At 44.8% G+C, this 17,194-nt stretch overlaps 1 protein-coding gene across 1 annotated transcript in view; it reads right to left on the bottom strand.

Moving 5' to 3' along the window:
- LOC116309697 (NACHT, LRR and PYD domains-containing protein 12-like) overlaps nucleotides 1-2,340 on the bottom strand; it is a 32,134-nt gene extending 29,794 nt beyond the window's left edge. Inside the window, exon 1 of the mRNA XM_039617295.1 lies at nucleotides 2,287-2,340. Coding sequence (XP_039473229.1) covers nucleotides 2,287-2,340 — 54 coding nt within the window. The remainder of the gene's footprint in view (nucleotides 1-2,286) is intronic.
- Between the last annotated feature and the right edge of the window lie 14,854 nt (nucleotides 2,341-17,194).

Genomic DNA, 17,194 nt, shown 5'->3' with positions numbered 1-17,194 from the left:
ATATCAGCCTTTATTACAGGTCCAGTAAGAACCACGTTAAACTGTTGAGTTGAATCTATAATCCTAAAGGCTTTTGAATGTTTTTATACTCTTGTGAAAGACTGAGTTGCAGGCTGACAGGAAACGCCATGCTTTGCAAAAGTGAAACCGAAAGCAGAGTCTGAGTGCAAGTATTTTGAGCAGGTTATGAACAATCAGGTTATTCTTTAGTATCTTTTATGTATCTATATCTTTTGATTAAGCTTTTAGTAGAGGTTCTTGATTAAAACATTTATTCAGTAGATTACATATACATAGTTTCAGTTCGGTTATTACATATATGAGAGCGGCTTCTGTCTCTCTGTCTGGTGAGAGGTCAGGAGCTAGTCGGCGAGGTGAAATAGGGTGCAACTGTGGTTAGCACCCTATTTGGTTAGCACATACACACATACAGTTAGAGAGAATCATTTATAGGTGAAAGTTTAATCATGTTTTGCTTGCAACTGCAAAATTGTGCCTGCATGAGTGACTGTCTGATGCAGAACTGAGCTTGATGTTCCAGACAGATAAGCGCGGGCAGGATGGTGACAGGATGAACCTGCCGACAATGTTCTTTTTAAACTGTGTTAAAAGTCATTGTGGTTTTGATTTGATGTATGCAAGTATTGTATCTGCTTAGTGCATGAAGGGGCGTTGTATTACCCCGACCCTATAAAACCTTTGTTTTGTTCATTGTTTGAGAGATCCACCTCTGATGTTCTGCAGGGTGCATCTCCCACGCGTGTGTTCATTAAAATCATCGTTTGACTCCACCTGACAGGGTCAGTGTGTTATTCCGATCTCCACCATCTCTCTCTCCTTAAAATGAACCTTAACATTATTTAAGACCTTGTATGTGAGGAGCAGGATTTTGAATTCAGTATATATCCTTTACTGTTTTACATGTACATTTTAGTTTGCCTGATAGTACCTGATAGTAGCAGTACTCTTACTTTCTGTCAATAGGTGACCAAAACTGGTGGGGATCATCAGTAGAAGACCATTAATTAATGTCATGAAACGCTGTGTGGCAGGCAGGAGTAGGACCCAAGGTGCAGACACTCAGACTCGAAGGATGAACTCAAAACTCAGCTTGATTGCTGGCAGGGGGAAAGCATACAAAACTAAACTGGGAAATATAAACTTACATTTGACGGGGAGGCACACAAGGAAACACACAGCTTGAGGGACGACGCGACACAGACTCAGAGAAACACAGGGTTTAAATACACTGGGAAGTAACGAGGGGAATGAGACACAGAAGGAGGGCACAGCTGGGAGAAATCAGGACTGACGAGACAGGGAAGCAAAGCAGGACACCTTCACATAAGACACGGACCTTCAAAATAAAACAGGAAACACACACACACACACACACACACACACACACACACACACACACACACACACACACACACACACACACACACACACACACACACACACACACACACACACACACACACACACACACACACACACACACACACACACACACACACACACACACACACGCAAGGACACAGACTCAGACGCGGCCACACACACACACACACACACACACACACACACACACACACACACACACACACACACACACACACACGCAGGACACAGACTCCGAGGCAGGCTTCACACACACACACACACACACACACACACACACACACACACACACACGGGAAACCAAAACAAACTGTCATAATTCATAATATCAAAAATAAGAGTACAAAATCAAAGACACTGGGTCACCGACCCAGAACCATGACAGTACCCCCCCCACAAGGGCTGGCCCCAGACAGCCCAACACAAGAAAACAAAAACGACCAAAAACAGAAAACAACCCGACCAGGGCGGGCGGCGGGGGCCCAGGAAGGAGGGCCCGAGGCGAAACAAAACAGGAGCACCAGGAGCCCAAAAACGACACGCGCACAAAAAACACTGGCGCACAAAGAACAGTTCAGCAGGAAGTCAGGGGCCCCACCGTGCGGACGGCAACGGCGGCAACAGAAAAACAGTTCAGGGGCCGACCCGAGGTCGCCGCACAAAAGTTCATAAGTCAAACGGTCGGGGGGCCGACCAGGTGGGTGGCACAGGCGACAGAGCCGGTCAGGAGGCCGGCCGTGCAGAAACCAACAGCCGCGATGACGTAGAAGCAGCTCAGGGGGCCGACCGTGCGGACAGCAACGGCGGCGACGTGGAAGCAGTTCGGGGGGCCGGCCGTGCGGACGGCGGCGACGTGGAAGCAGTTCGGGGGGCCGGCCGTGCGGACGGCGACGGCGGCGACGTGGAAGCAGTTCGGGGGCCGCCCTCGGCGGCCATGATGCCGACTCAGAGGCCTGGAAAGCGGCCGGCGGCCGAGGCGGCAGTTGGTGACCTGAGAACGGCGAGGCCCCCGCAGCTCCAGGCAAGATAGAGGCTGCGCCAGGCGAAGCCGAAGCCGATGCAGGTGAGGCTGATGCAGAGGCTGATGCAGAGGCTGATGCAGAGGCTGCGCCAGGCGAAGCCGAAGCCGATGCAGGTGAGGCTGATGCAGAGGCTGATGCAGAGGCTGCGCCAGGCGAAGCCGGAGCCGATGCAGGTGAGGCTGCAGCAGGTGGCTGGACGGGCTCCTCGGGCCCTCCAGCTGACGAGGCAGGAACAGACGGGGGCGTGGCAGCCACAGGACCAGGCGACGTTGAAGCCGAAGCAGAGGCTGGACCGGGCGACGTTGAAGCCGAAGCAGAGGCTAGACCGGGCGACGTTGAAGCCGAAGCAGAGGCTAGACCGGGCGGCGAGGTTGAAGCCGAAGCAGAGGCTGGACCAGGCGTGGGCGGCGAGGCTGAAGGCTCGAAGGCTGGACCAGGCGTGGGCGGCGAGGCTGAAGGCTCGAAGGCTGGACCAGGCGTGGGCGGCGAGGCTGAAGGCTCGAAGGCTGGACCAGGCGTGGGCGGCGAGGCTGAAGGCGACGGCATGGAAGCCGGAGACTGTGGCGCTGCCGGAGACAGCGGCGCTGCAGGCGACGGCGTGGGCGATGCAGCTGATGAGGACGAAGACTCGGAGGCTGCTGCGGACATGGAGGCTGAGGATGGCTGGACGGGCCCCTCGGACCCTCCAGCGGAGACAGGCGGCTGGACGGGCCCCTCGGACCCTCCAGCGGAGAAGGCAGGTGGCGGCATGGGAGCCGCGGAGTGCTGGATGGGCTCATCAGAGCCTCCAGCAGGAGCTGATGCAGAGCCAGAGGGAATTGGGACCCCTGGCTCAATGTTACGCTGGCCAGAAAACTGAACTGCTACGGAGAACTGGGCCAATGGGTCAGGTGCGAGCTGAGCTACTGGTGGTGGTGAAAGAGGAGTGGGTGGTGGAGTTGATGGCTTCACAGGGGAATGAACTAGGGGTGACTGCACAGGGAACCGAACTAGAGGCGACTGTACAGGAGACTGAGCTAGAGGTAGTAGTGACGGTTGGGGAGAAAGTGGAGCTGGTGGTTGAGTGGAAGACTGCACTGGGCAAGGCTGAACTGCCGGAGACTGCAGTGACGGTTGTGGTTGAGGTGCAACGGGTGGAAGGGTGGCTGAATTGGCTGCGGGCCAGGCGGCTAATGGCTCAGCTACAGAGTGCATTAATGGCAGGGCTATAGAGTGAATGACTGACTGAGTGGTAGCCTGGACGGCTGAGTGTGGTGATGATTGTGGTGGAAGAGAAGCAGGTGGTAGTGTGGATGATGGGGCTAAGGGCAACTCAGTGGCAGGCCGAACTGAAGGAGGCTGAAGAGCATACTGAATTAATGGCTGGAGCGATAGCTGAGGTGAAAATGGAGCTACAGGAGGCTGGGCAGCTGAGTGAGCTGCAGGAGGCTGGGCAGCTGAGTGAGCTGCAGGAGGCTGGGCAGCTGAGTGAGCTGCAGGAGGCTGGGCAGCTGAGTGAGCTGCAGGAGGCTGGGCAGCTGAGTGAGCTGCAGGAGGCTGGGCAGCTGAGTGAGCTGCAGGAGGCTGGGCAGCTGAGTGAGCTGCAGGAGGCTGGGCAGCTGAGTGAGCTGCAGGAGGCTGGGCAGCTGAGTGAGCTGCAGGAGGCTGGGCAGCTGAGTGAGCTGCAGGAGGCTGGGCAGCTGAGTGGGCTGCAGGAGGCTGGGCAGCTGAGTGGGCTGCAGGAGGCTGGGCAGCTGAGTGGGCTGCAGGAGGCTGGGCAGCTGAGTGAAAACAAATGGTTCCAGAATGAACAGTCCCAAATTCAGGAAACTCTTGAATATTGTCTCTTTCTTTTACCACAGCTGGCGACTCAGAGGTCACGGGGTCTAGCTGTGGTGATGGACGCCGGCGCGTGATCGCCGCTTCCTTTTGATGATGACTCCAATGGGCCGGGCAGCTCCACGTCCGGCCTGTCGGGCAGGTGAGTTGTAGCAGCTGGGGGATGAATGTGGAGCTCATTTAGGATAAAATCCTGTTCGAGCGGGTGGAGCGCACCGAGAAGCCAAGGGAGACCAGAAATCAATCTCTGTAGCTTAGTTTCCAAAGCGCAATGGAGCTCCTTCCCTCATGTTCTAACCAGAGTCTAAGGAGTCTCTCCACAGAGTAAATAATGTCTTGACGCAGTTCTTCTGGTGGGTTGAGTGCTGCTGGGTCCATGTCTGGTCGCGTCGTTCTGTCATGAAACGCTGTGTGGCAGGCAGGAGTAGGACCCAAGGTGCAGACACTCAGACTCAAAGGATGAACTCAAAACTCAGCTTGATTGCTGGCAGGGGGAAAGCATACAAAACTAAACTGGGAAATATAAACTTACATTTGACGGGGAGGCACACAAGGAAACACACAGCTTGAGGGACGACGCGACACAGACTCAGAGAAACACAGGGTTTAAATACACTGGGAAGTAACGAGGGGAATGAGACACAGAAGGAGGGCACAGCTGGGAGAAATCAGGACTGACGAGACAGGGAAGCAAAGCAGGACACCTTCACATAAGACACGGACCTTCAAAATAAAACAGGAAACACACACACACACACACACACACACACACACACACACACACACACACAAGGACACAGACTCCGAGACGCGGGCTTCACACAGGGACCTGACCACACTAGAGGGGATACACAGGCAGGGACGACGGAAAACAGAGGGAGCACAGAATGAACACTTGGGAAACCAAAACAAACTGTCATAATTCATAATATCAAAAATAAGAGTACAAAATCAAAGACACTGGGTCACCGACCCAGAACCATGACAATTAAAGAGATTTGGCACAGATAGAGTGACACGGTCATGCTTAAACAGAGCATTTTATAATCTGCTACTCCTGCACCCTCCTAACAAAATCTTCACATTATTGCAGGTACAAAATTCCATTTTGTTAAGAAATCTCTTCCATAAAAAGCAGACTTCTCTAACTCAGTGCTAGAATTGCCCCAATGGAAGTGTCACATGAAGAATTTAGTCACATCATGACTACTCAGCTTAAACTACCTACAAAAACCGTAAACTTCACATTCTACTGCACAGACTGTTTAGCATTAAAGTGTAATAATAACCAACCACAGACAACCATTGCAAAATAAAAATATCTTAAACTACAAGAACTAGTTCAAAAAAGCTTTAGGGAAAAAAATAATGGACTGAAGAAGCAGTACATGAACACAGCTGTTATTATTCTAGAAAATAATGGTGCAGGAGGGGGAAGCGTCTCAGCATACAGCATGGTGGGCAGTTGGGACAAAGACATAACTGTAGGATTTTCTCAATGGAAAAAATTTGATAAATACATAATCACTACAGCCCCCACCCCCCAACCCACTTATCCATACAAATCTAGACTGGACCGATCTCTTTTTCTTAGTAACATACATGATTTTCTTGTCTAAATGCCTGATTGTCCACTATAGCAACACATGTTGCACTATGAAACCCACACTGCTGCAAGACATTAAATCATATCTAATATTTCAGAGTCTAGAGACTATGGCTGCGTTCACACTGCAGGTCTTAATGCTCAATTCCGATTTTTTGATCAAATCCGATTTTTTTGTCTGCTTGTTCACACTACAAATAAAATGTGACATCAAACGCGCTCTAGTGTGAACGCTGAAAGCGGCCCGCATGCGCAAAAGAAGACGTCACACACAACGTGCTCTGTTTAGACCCAGACCAACAGTGTTGTTTGACTGATGGCCCTTAATATAAAGACTTCGGACTTTACGTTTCCCAATTTTTGCTTTAAGTTATTTTGTTATTTACATAATAATGTAAATAACCTAATAATGATGCTTATTGCTGTTTTAGAGGAGCGGTGCTTCAAAGGATAGTCGCAGATTTCTGTCAGAATCTGCAGATTATACAGTACAAATAAAATGTTCACGTCGTCTTCCCAACAGTTTCACTGACATCTACACTGGATGGCCAGGAAGCGTTCGCGATGTCTTCTCCGGCGCTGATAATTGGCGTCTGTCTTGTGGCAGTGACGTAAAAGACGGATTTAATGCGACATGACCGTTCAAACAGCAGTCGCTTTCTAAAACATCGGATATGTATCGGATTCAGTACCACATACCAAAGTGACCCAGATCGGATTTGTGCCGTTCACACTGTCACACCATGATCGGATATGGGCCGCATAGGGTCAAAAAAAATCAGATTTGCGCTTTCGCCTGCAGTGTGAACGTAGCCTATGTCCCCATTGCATTCAAATGGAATAGAATCAGACTGCTGTAACAGACCAGCAGATGGCATTTTAATACTTCTCATAGATACAGAATTTGACAATTGCATGAAATTATGAATAAATCAATAAATTTAATATCGAGCTGGTATGTTATTTTGCTGAAACAATGTCAGATTCAATACGTTTCTCTGCTCCCCTCCCTAACTGGACCAGGAGTGATATGTTTAACTGCATGTTCTCCTATGACTATCAAGAGTTGGGAGGTTCCAGTCTTAAATTCCTCTCTGAGGTTTCTCTCCTTTTGTTTCAGCAGGATGTGTGCTTCTGATAAAGCAAATCAAGGTTACACTATGAAGTAAATGGTTAACTTGCAGAAAAACACCACTGTGTGTAGCAACAGGAACAATATGTAATACTATAACGCACAGGCCTCCACCATACAAAATCTAGAATACTCCGGACCCGTCATATTATAAAGACATAGTACCTTATTATCCTAACAAAGTACTTCACTCTCAGACTGTAGCATTACTTGTGGTTCTATAGTTTTCTAAAGTAGAAAGTATTTATTCATGAGTAATTATTAAACTCTGACCCTTTCTCCCATATTGTGTCTTTTGTCATGTCTCTCCCTGCTCTTTGATTAAATGTTCAGGTCAGGTTCTTACTTTGCGTGTGGTGGTCCAGGTTCTTCTCTGAAGTCTGGGGGTTTACCAATGGACCGGTCACTCTTCTGAGACAGAAAGCTGATCTCTGAAGTCTGTGACTTCCGACTTCTGCAAACAAAGATATGTTTATTCATATATCATCAGACATTAATAAATTCTCAGTTGAAAGTCATTTAAATGGGTCTAAATTACAGTTCTCACCATGCTAGAATTTTTAACTTAATACCGATACCTAGTAAAAATACTTTAGATACCACTGGGACAACATGTGCAGCTCATGGCAAAGAAGTCATTTCTTGAAAAGGTGAAGTTTTTAATTTTCAATTCTTTTTACAACGTCAACATCAGATATAAAAATATAAGCATTAAGGATTACATTGTATTTATTTTATGAACTATTTCAATCATTACATTACATACTGTAAAGGTATAATATAATGTCAAAAAGGCAACAAGAAACAACACAATACCTAACACATCTCAGTAATTCAAATACTGTAGAAGTTAAAATAACTTGGATAAAACGCAGTATTAGTTATGCTAAAATAAAGCAGAAGAATGAGCTGCTCTGTGAAACACACTGAATAGCTCATTTTTTAAATCCAAGTCAGCTGATAGAGGCTCAGCCAATCTGTGACTAAACTTGATAAGCAGTTAAGAATTGGATGGATTGGAGATTCCTGGAGATGAGTTAGTAGCAGTGATCTTACTCTGTGTCTAAGGGTCCAGGTTCATCGCTGAAGTCTGTAGGTTGTTCTTTGGACCGGTCACTCTTCACAGGCAGATGGCTGGATCCTGCAGACTTCGCTTTGTCCTCCTCTTCCTCCATCATCATCTTATGGACTTCAGTCAGTCTGAGAGGCAAAGCACAGACACTCAGTGAGTTCACAGTAATTGACTTTTGTATTTTCTTTGTATTGTAGCTCTGACACGTCTACATTAAACTGATATTTTACAACACGTGCTCATACTGTCTGCTTTATGATGGTGGGACTATTTGAACCCACCCATATTTACTTATAATACAGATTTCTAATAATTCATGCGAAATCTAAATACTGTATGCCAACATGATTTATTATATACAGTAGATATGATCAAATCTGTGGATAAGCCTTTATATCCTGTGTGTGGTGGAAAGCGCAAACCCAAAATGCAGACTCACATAACAGAGAAAAAAATCATCCACCAAGTGGCATCAAATGGGGAAAAGCTCACAGGCATGCAGGAAACAAGCAGTGCAACACAACAGTGAACACATCCAAATGGAGGCTTTAAATAGACTGCAGGCTAATGAGGGGGAAAAGAACACAGCTGGAGTACAATAAGGAACAAGTGAAACTAACTGAATGATAAAAGGTAAAGGGAAGTAAAAGTGATGAAACTAGAACTAAGAAAACCTGAAAACAAACATAAAATACATAAAATTACAAATCAAGACTCAAAACCCCCAAAACAACCAAACAACCCAAAAATTAAGCAGAAAATATTAGACAGAAATTAAAAGTCTGTAACTCAGAGCGTGGGGTCCAAAACCCAGGACCACAACAACACATTAATATCATTTTTTCCCTCCATGTGTCTCCAAAATTACATTTTAATATAGAAAAAAGAGAGTTACCTGAAGTGCAGACAGCTTTAATTTAAGTATTGCATCAAGTATTCAGGGATTACAGTTTCTTTTTTTTTTCTACTAACATGACAAGGAGGCCCTGCCTCCTTGGATGAGGGTGGATGAGCCCATGTTTCTGGGCTGCCTTTCCTCATAACAGCCATCCCTCAAGATTCTCGCCATTTAAAGCAATGCATTATCAGGGACTACAACATCTAGTCTTTTTACTGAATCACTCTTGTACAGGTTTTGTTTGGGGGCCTTTTTATTTGTGCTCTATTCTTTCTAATCTATTTATTTTTCAGGTTTTTTCAAATATATCTCTGATTCACTTTCTCTTGCTGACCCTCGTGCTACTGTAGTGTGTGAATTTCCTGAGTGTGGGATCAATAAAGTCTGTGTCTAGGCTAAAACTCAAGTTTAAACTCTTTTAATAATGACCTTTCACCTTTCAGTGTTTCTAATTTGTAGTAGGACTGTGATATGAGTATCTGACAAATTTTCACCATTTTCAAGCTGGAAGAGTGACGGCTCTTTAGTGGCCCAGATCTGGTTTGCCAGAGGTGGCCCACACATGGGCCAGCACAAGGCCAGTTGCAGACACACTGCTGGCCCTGTGCTGGTCCAGAACAGTTTCAGCTGTGGCCCCAGATGTCAGCCTAATGTGTACCTTAATCAAGCCATGTAACAACAACATGTGCTGGAACATAATAGTGCAAAAGTAACATGAGGAAAGTCTGTTCAGACAGTGAATGGAGTGATTCTTATATAGCAATTTTCAACTCTCCCAGATTACTCAAAGTGCTCTATACAACACGCCACATTCACCTAATCACACACTTTCTCTAAACTGAGTGCTTCCTAACTACATTCATACACATTCACACTCTTGACATGCAAACTGGAGGAGACAGGAATCGAACCACTAACCTTTCAGTAGGTGACCTGCTCTACCTCCTGAGCTACAGCCACCCATTGGCAAATATAAGTGAACCCTCACTAGTTTTTGGATAAAGTGTACACTCACAAACCTGTCAAACCTGCATTTGAAACGTTGGCTACCATAGCAGTATAGTATTGCAACATGGCATTTGGGTCTTCTAACTAAAATAGGAGGATAGGAACATAAATAGTGCCTCATTGCCAGACCTGGCCCACATCTGGTTGACATACACCCTGCCATGACACCGGTCAGTCAGAAGTGCCAGCTTGATGCCGGATCCCGGCCAGACCTGTTTTCTATGAGCCTGGACCACAATCGGGCCAGATGTGGCATGCCATCACATAGACAGTGCCATCATTGCACACCTGGCCCATATCTGGATGACATACCACTTATCATGCCAGAAGTCAGCCAGCAGTGCCGGCTTGACACCAGATCCGTGCCAGACCTGTCTGCTATCTGAGACTAGGCCCTCAGAGGGACACATCGCAGCAAGGGTTAAAGGTCAGACACCTGGGGCCTGCAGGTTGGGGCTTGGGGCAAACATCCAAGTGCTACAGGGTCTTGCAGCTGATACAGAGTGAACTACCCCCATGTTTTAGAGGTGATTGCCAGTTTGCTGGGTTTTCTTTAGAGAGTGAGAGAGATCATGTTCTACATCATGGTTTAAAAAAAAATGGATTTGTTAACATAACAGACATGAGAATGAATGTGTCTGTAATTCTGACGCTCACCTGTGAGAACTATAAGAGTGTTCGTGTTGTTCATCCTGAATGATTCTTGGTCACAACATGTACAGAAAAGGGTCATGCCACTCCACACACATTTGGAAAATCTCACAGAATAATTACAACTTGGGGTTGCTGCAGCAACATGATTAAAGAAAAACATCTTCTATGTGGCTGTGTTTTCATTTGCAAATATAAGATGTTGAAAGAACTTGTGATGTTAAAGCTGGTCTGATGAAATGTGTGAATCTTTCCATCTGAGAGTCTACAGGTCACACACTGAAGTTGTGTTTTAGAAACACAACATGCTAACATGAGACATGTTAATGTTGAATTCTTGTGAATCATAATTTGTATCTATTATTGTTTTTTCTTTAAAACAGTAAGAATAGTTTGCTATTTAAATCTATAATTAATGTTTTACTTTTGGAAAAGTTGTGATTAGTTTGGTAACTTTTGGACCCTCCCATTAATTCAGAGATAAGAACAGGCTGGGAGGGTGAGGGGAGTGTTTTGTTGTTTGTCAGTGAACCTTTGTCTAAGTTGCAAGAAAATATTTGGTTGACTTTTGTTTTATATTTTTACAAGAAATAAACAGCGTGTATTTGTCAGAGTACTGAGTGGGAAGTGCGCTCTAAAACAAACCACAGGTTGCCTCCCACAGTGTTCTCTTGGAGTATTTTTTGTTTTGGAGCTTGAAAGGCTGTGACAGTTAACTGTGACAACACTAACATCTAGTTTAACGTGAGCGAAGTAAAGGCATCACAGAAACTACAAAGGAGCTGCTTCTCCCTACATTTATTCAAATTACAACTGGTTGATGCATAATACAAGAAACACGGTCCATGAGATGCTTCACATCATCTGAGCAAGACTCGAGCGGTTAAAGTGAAGCGTTAAAGTTCACTTCCTGTCTGGGTGGTGACTGTATTTTTTCACCTGAGCTGCTGCAAGTGTTGCAAAAGCACCGTGACTGATAATGCAAGTCTCAGTGTTCAGAAGCCTTTTTCTCCGTGCTCACTGATTTCAGTCAGCAGAGTTATTTCTCATATTGAAAGGACAATGATTTTAATTCGGCCACCTCTCCTTTATCTGGAGAGCTCTCTGTTTTCAAAGAGAAACACATGCAGGACACCTGAGCTCACACATGCTCTTACTGAACTGCATCTTTGTGTATAAATGAAAGTAGATCACGTGTGATTGCAGCATCGCAGTGATTTTCCTCATTTAGTAAAAAATCTAGTCTCTTATTTTCTTATGTTTTCCTGTTGTGATCCAGTGTGACTTATTTCCTTCTTCCTGTTTAGGATTTCTATGACTGCAGTAAAATTCATCAATTATCCCAGCGGACCTGAAGTAAACATCCATTTATACCTAAAGACTGCAGTAGAGCGAAGGACCATTGAACAGTGATGAGCTTGAGCTTACTTTCATCAGCCAGTATAGTTGTGTGTTCTTCACACAGCAGCAACAGGACACTCACAGTTCAGCTGTAATTTTAACAAACTGCTGTGAAAAACTATAAACACATCAGCAGCTCATGGATGAAATGAAGTTATACATAACATTATAATATTAACATCTATCTATGTATATATATAGAAAGATATATAGATATGAATACATTCTAAATAAAATTATACATAACATTTATATCACCCGCTCCACTTTCTTTGATTTTTGTGTTTAATAGTTTTCATGAATAATCGATTGATCCATCAGAATGAATTATGAGATGATGTTTTCTCCTCTCCTGGACGGTCCAGGACCTTTCCTTGGTTTTTGGAACAGCTGCCACATGGACACCTCCGGGTCATGTGTCCTTTATCTGTGTTGCACTTTACAGACGTCTCTGAGCTCTAGTCTCACTGCATTTCTAATCATGTTCATCATGTTTTTTCATGAAGTATTAATGAACAGCATTATGTAAACAGAGTGCTGCTGGCAAGTGAAAACAATAAAAAAAAACACATCCTTCAGTGGCAGAGAAGAGGAAGAGGAGCACGAAGGCCGGGACAAAGGTAAGTTTCCTCATGTTAGAAAAGTCTCTGTGTGAAAAAGTCTCTGGTTCAGTGATTGTTCGTTTTTCACTCTGGTGAGTCAGATGGATTACTACTCAAGCTAAGGTTTTGCTGTTGGAGTAACACAGAGCTTTCACTTTGATCGAGGTGACTGTCAATAAAGTGTTTTGCATCAAAAACATCTGACAAATGTGCATTTGGATTCATGATTTAGTTACTGAGGACTGAGATTTGCTGTTTTCTACAGAGTGTAGTAAAACATGTCAGTAAAATAAACACAGTATTTTTACATTAACGTGCTCAGACGTCCTGTGAAACCTCCCCAGGAGCACTGCTGAGGTATTCTGGGCCGGGGGCCAGGGCACCTCCTCGGGCTCGGCAGAGGTCTCGTCAAGTGATCTCATTAATATTTAATATAACACAATAAATTCATATGACAAACAGTTTTCACTTAACAGTTAAACTAAATGATTGCTGTTCCAACTGATTTAAAAACAAGAATAATAAAAATGTCTTTACAGTAAATACATTTTATGTTGGTTTGTTTTGTTACTTTTAGTCAGCATATGACACATTCATTATCCCAGTTAGCACAATGTCACTTTGAATGTTAGGTGTAAATTAACCGCAGGTCACACTTGTCATGTACTGTTGGATGGAGGCAGTGAGCAGCACACAGGAGCTCCTGATCTCTGAATGTCTGACTTATAAAATCTATGATTTAATAAAAAACTATCAAGTAAACTGTAATCGAGAGAGCTTTAAAGAGAAAAACAAAGTATTTGTATATAACTGGATTAAAGGGAAACTGTGCTGATGAAATCTAAATGAAGTAGAGTTACATAAACTAAATGAAACATGAAGTATAATCATAAGCGACTGAATGTGATGGTTTTCACTTTAACAGAAAAGAAGAAAATGTGATTTTAAAGTTTAAACCCTGTATTAAATCATGAATGTGGAAGAGGTTAGCTAGGTAGAGATGATCAGATCGAGTGATTAGATGTTAATAATGTGACTGGATGTCCCCATTAGGTCGGATGATGTCTCAGAAGATGTGACGTCCAGTAGGAAAGGAGGGAGGAAGGGTGAGCAGGTATGAAAGTGAGGTGTAGAGGAGATTCTGGGTTTTTGTTCTCTGTGAGGTAAGTGGTTCAGATGAACCATGTGAAGCCTGGTTTACCTGCTGGGTAAGACTCACAGGAGCAGAGAGGAGCGCTTTTTCAAACAGAGAGCTGAACCAGGCTTCCTGTGTGGGGGTCGTGGGGGTCGTGGGCTGCAGATCGAAACTACTGAGGTGTCAAAATACACCAGGCGGCAAGTGTGCGGCTCTTTGAGGTCTTATGCATCGCTTCTCTTTGTGGCCTTGAGGGAGACGCTGACTGCCTTCATTTTTTTAAAATATTAATTATAGATTTTGTTTTGCAGGTCTATAAATCCGTCGCCTGTATCATTGTGGATCACGATCTAACAACAGCGTCAGAAAGTGAATGTTGACTATGGATGAAGTTTAGAGTAGGTTTGTGAATGATCATGGTCAAAAAACTCATTGGTCTTGGACTCAACACACACACACACACCACATAGTGTAATATAATACGAACTCTGACTCGTGCGGGAGCAGAGAGGAGCAGCCGCCTCTGAGAGTGTCTGAGAGCTGCTGAGCGCGCAGGTGTTTCGCTGCTGCTGCATCTGATAAACGCCAGAGAACAACCGGAGCTCGGCTCAGACGACCTGTTTTTCATGAAACGGCAGCTCCCGAGCAAGAAAGCGGAAACAGCGTCGACTGATGGGCTGAGAGAGGAGCGCGAGCAGCCGGGTTCAGATGAACGGGACTCAGAGTCATCCAGAAAACGAGCCCTGTGCACCTGAAGCGCACCTGAAGCTCACCTGCTGATGTGTTCAAGGACGTACAGCATGTTTGACTCGCAAATTTACGAGCTCACCGCAGCGCGAACAAACTGGACACGCGCGATGTCTGTGGGGGACATCCAATGAGAGACGTCACTGTCACACGTGACAAACTTATCACCTCAGATCAACGTGATGTTCCAGAGAAAATAAGTGAGAGGAGCAGAGGAAACGAAGGCCACGAAAGTCTCTGAGTTTGGAGAGCTTTGCGCGCGCACTGCTGAGTAAGCAGGCGCAAACAGCTCTGACGCGCTCTGCGCGTTTTCTTCATGAAGGCGATTGTTCAAGAAAAAGCGCCTTTTTTTTTTTTTTTCCAAAAATGCGATAAAAACCTGAAACACGGGAAACCTTCGTGTAAAATCTGTGCTGGCAGGGATGACTCCACAGCCCGCGGGGGTCTGAGAGGATGTTCTCGCCACAGAGCAGGTGCACAGAGTCAGCGGCTGTTCGTGTCTCCGCAGTCAAACACAGAGACAAACACAGAAAAACAAGCAGCACGTTGTGTGAACACTCACCAGCCTCAGCTTCAGCTTCTTCCCTCTGTTCTCTCCAAACTAACAGTCTCGAACCTTTGAGTCTTATTGCCTTCCTCTCTGCAGGAAATCGATACTGCTGTGTAACCCCGGGGTGAACCCTCGCGGGCAGAAACCGCACACCATGAAAAAGCAGGGTTCACATGACAGCTTAACTTCACCGCTTTGCCTTAAAAGGTTTGGAGAAAACTTAACAGAGAGGTTCTCTGTAACAGCGCGCACTAAACTAACAGAGTTTTTTGTTTTGTTTTGTTTTGGGGGGTTTTGTCAGCACAGAGAGACTTCATGTTTCTGATGTTGCTGAATGGGTGAGAGAGCGAGGGAGAGAGGGAGAGGACTCGTTTCTGTTTTTCTGTCTCTTCGTGCAGCTGTGAGTGACAGCACAGCGCCTTATTATCGCAGGCCTCAGTAGTTTAATGGTGTTTAGTATTAGTTTTCAGTTGTGGTTGGTGGATGCAGTTCTATCTTCTAGTCTGTCGGATGTTTTATGACACGTCATAAGCAGTGCCTGAAATTTATCAGGATGCTATTAGAATGACATGAATTACAGTGTTTGTTGGTTTCAAGGATGTTTTATTTACTCTTGTTCTGTTTTACCTCAATTGATCAATATGGAGGAAATAAATATTACAATTACACAGTTTGGTCTGATGAATAGATTCTGTTGATGGCTCTGCAGTCTTCATAAACCGCTGTGGATCAGACCTGCGGGCTTTAAAGAATTATCGCCCCCTGCTGGTACTGCAACTTAAGCACGTGTGTCCATTTCAGGAGAGGCAAAGCGTGACCAGATATTCTCTAGTGTCCCAGCTTTGTTGGATACTACATTGGAGTTGGCAGTAATGATATCAGTCAAAAACATGTATACCTGAGAAACAACACTAGCAGCTGTGGCAGGTGTGGAGCATCAGTGGGATCCTGGTGGAGTCCACGGCTGCTGTGGGGCCAGAGTTTCTTCGAGGCTGACGATCCCATCCCACCATGAAGACTTCAAGCTCCCTCTGCAGACGTGGAAGAAACAGACGTGTAAAATGTTGTGAGAAGAGTCACGAACGGACAAAACAGCTCAATAAACACAACTTTATCACTGCTGTTAGCTTCTCACTGACAGTTCTTCTAATGTGGCGAGTAAAAATCACAAAGTAAAAGATTAGTGGTATTTCTTTTATATTATTTCTTCGACACCCACCAAGTGAAAGCAAGGCCCCAAAATTTAAACTGAAAAAGTAAAATTTAAAAGGGTAAATATAAGAACCTAATTTAAATTAAAAGATAAAATCTGAAAACAAAAAAACACAACATACAATAGATTATTGCATTTTCAGAAGTTCATATTAAAACTTGATATTTCACTGTTGATTGGTACTTTTTCAATGGCTGAAATTTAGCTTCTTTGAATTTGTATAAACTGCTCAGAATTATTCCTGCATCATATACGTGTCTTTGAACGTGCACTGCCTCGATACAGCAGGTGTTACTCACGTGACTCGAGTGCTTCAGAAATCCAGAGACATGAAAAGCAGACTCAGAAAATACTTACATCAATAATTACATATATCAATAACACACATGACAAAGTTGCACCAACCCAACTCCAAACGGCATCGTCAGCTTTAGTCTGCAGGACATGGCTGTACTGTTTCAATATGAAATGTCTGCAGTTTAGTTTCCATGGTGACGCCTTCAGCTGTTTCACAGACTGTGTGCTGATGTTCGCTCGCATTCTAACATTTAAAGCTTCTAATTGTAAAAGTCTGCAGAGTTGGTGGAAGCCCCTTCTTCTTTGTCCCAACTGCAACGTCAATCTTTGAAGTTGAATGTTTTTCAGTCCTCTATAGCATCCCAGTGTCAAACAGCTCAAAAAAGAGTTGAGTTACTTGAGGTAGGTTCCTGAGAGCATCTGTTAACACTGGTAGACCCCGAGGTAGAGAGGATTTGATGGGCACAGCTTCATCAGTGACACTCAGCAGACCGCAGGCTCGTCACTCTCAGAAGGTTATTTAAAAATAAACAGCTTGAAACAAACTAGAAAAAAATGTAGAAACAATTCAGAGATTACCAAACTTAATATTCTTGCACCTGTTCAGTTATCATGGACTTGAATGCTGTTTTCCAAGG

The sequence above is a fragment of the Oreochromis aureus genome, linkage group 9 (genome assembly GCF_013358895.1).
Source record: "Oreochromis aureus strain Israel breed Guangdong linkage group 9, ZZ_aureus, whole genome shotgun sequence".
Classification (NCBI taxonomy): domain Eukaryota; kingdom Metazoa; phylum Chordata; class Actinopteri; order Cichliformes; family Cichlidae; genus Oreochromis; species Oreochromis aureus.
The sequence above is the reverse complement of the archived record's forward strand: the minus strand, read 5'-3'. Positions and strand labels throughout refer to the sequence as shown.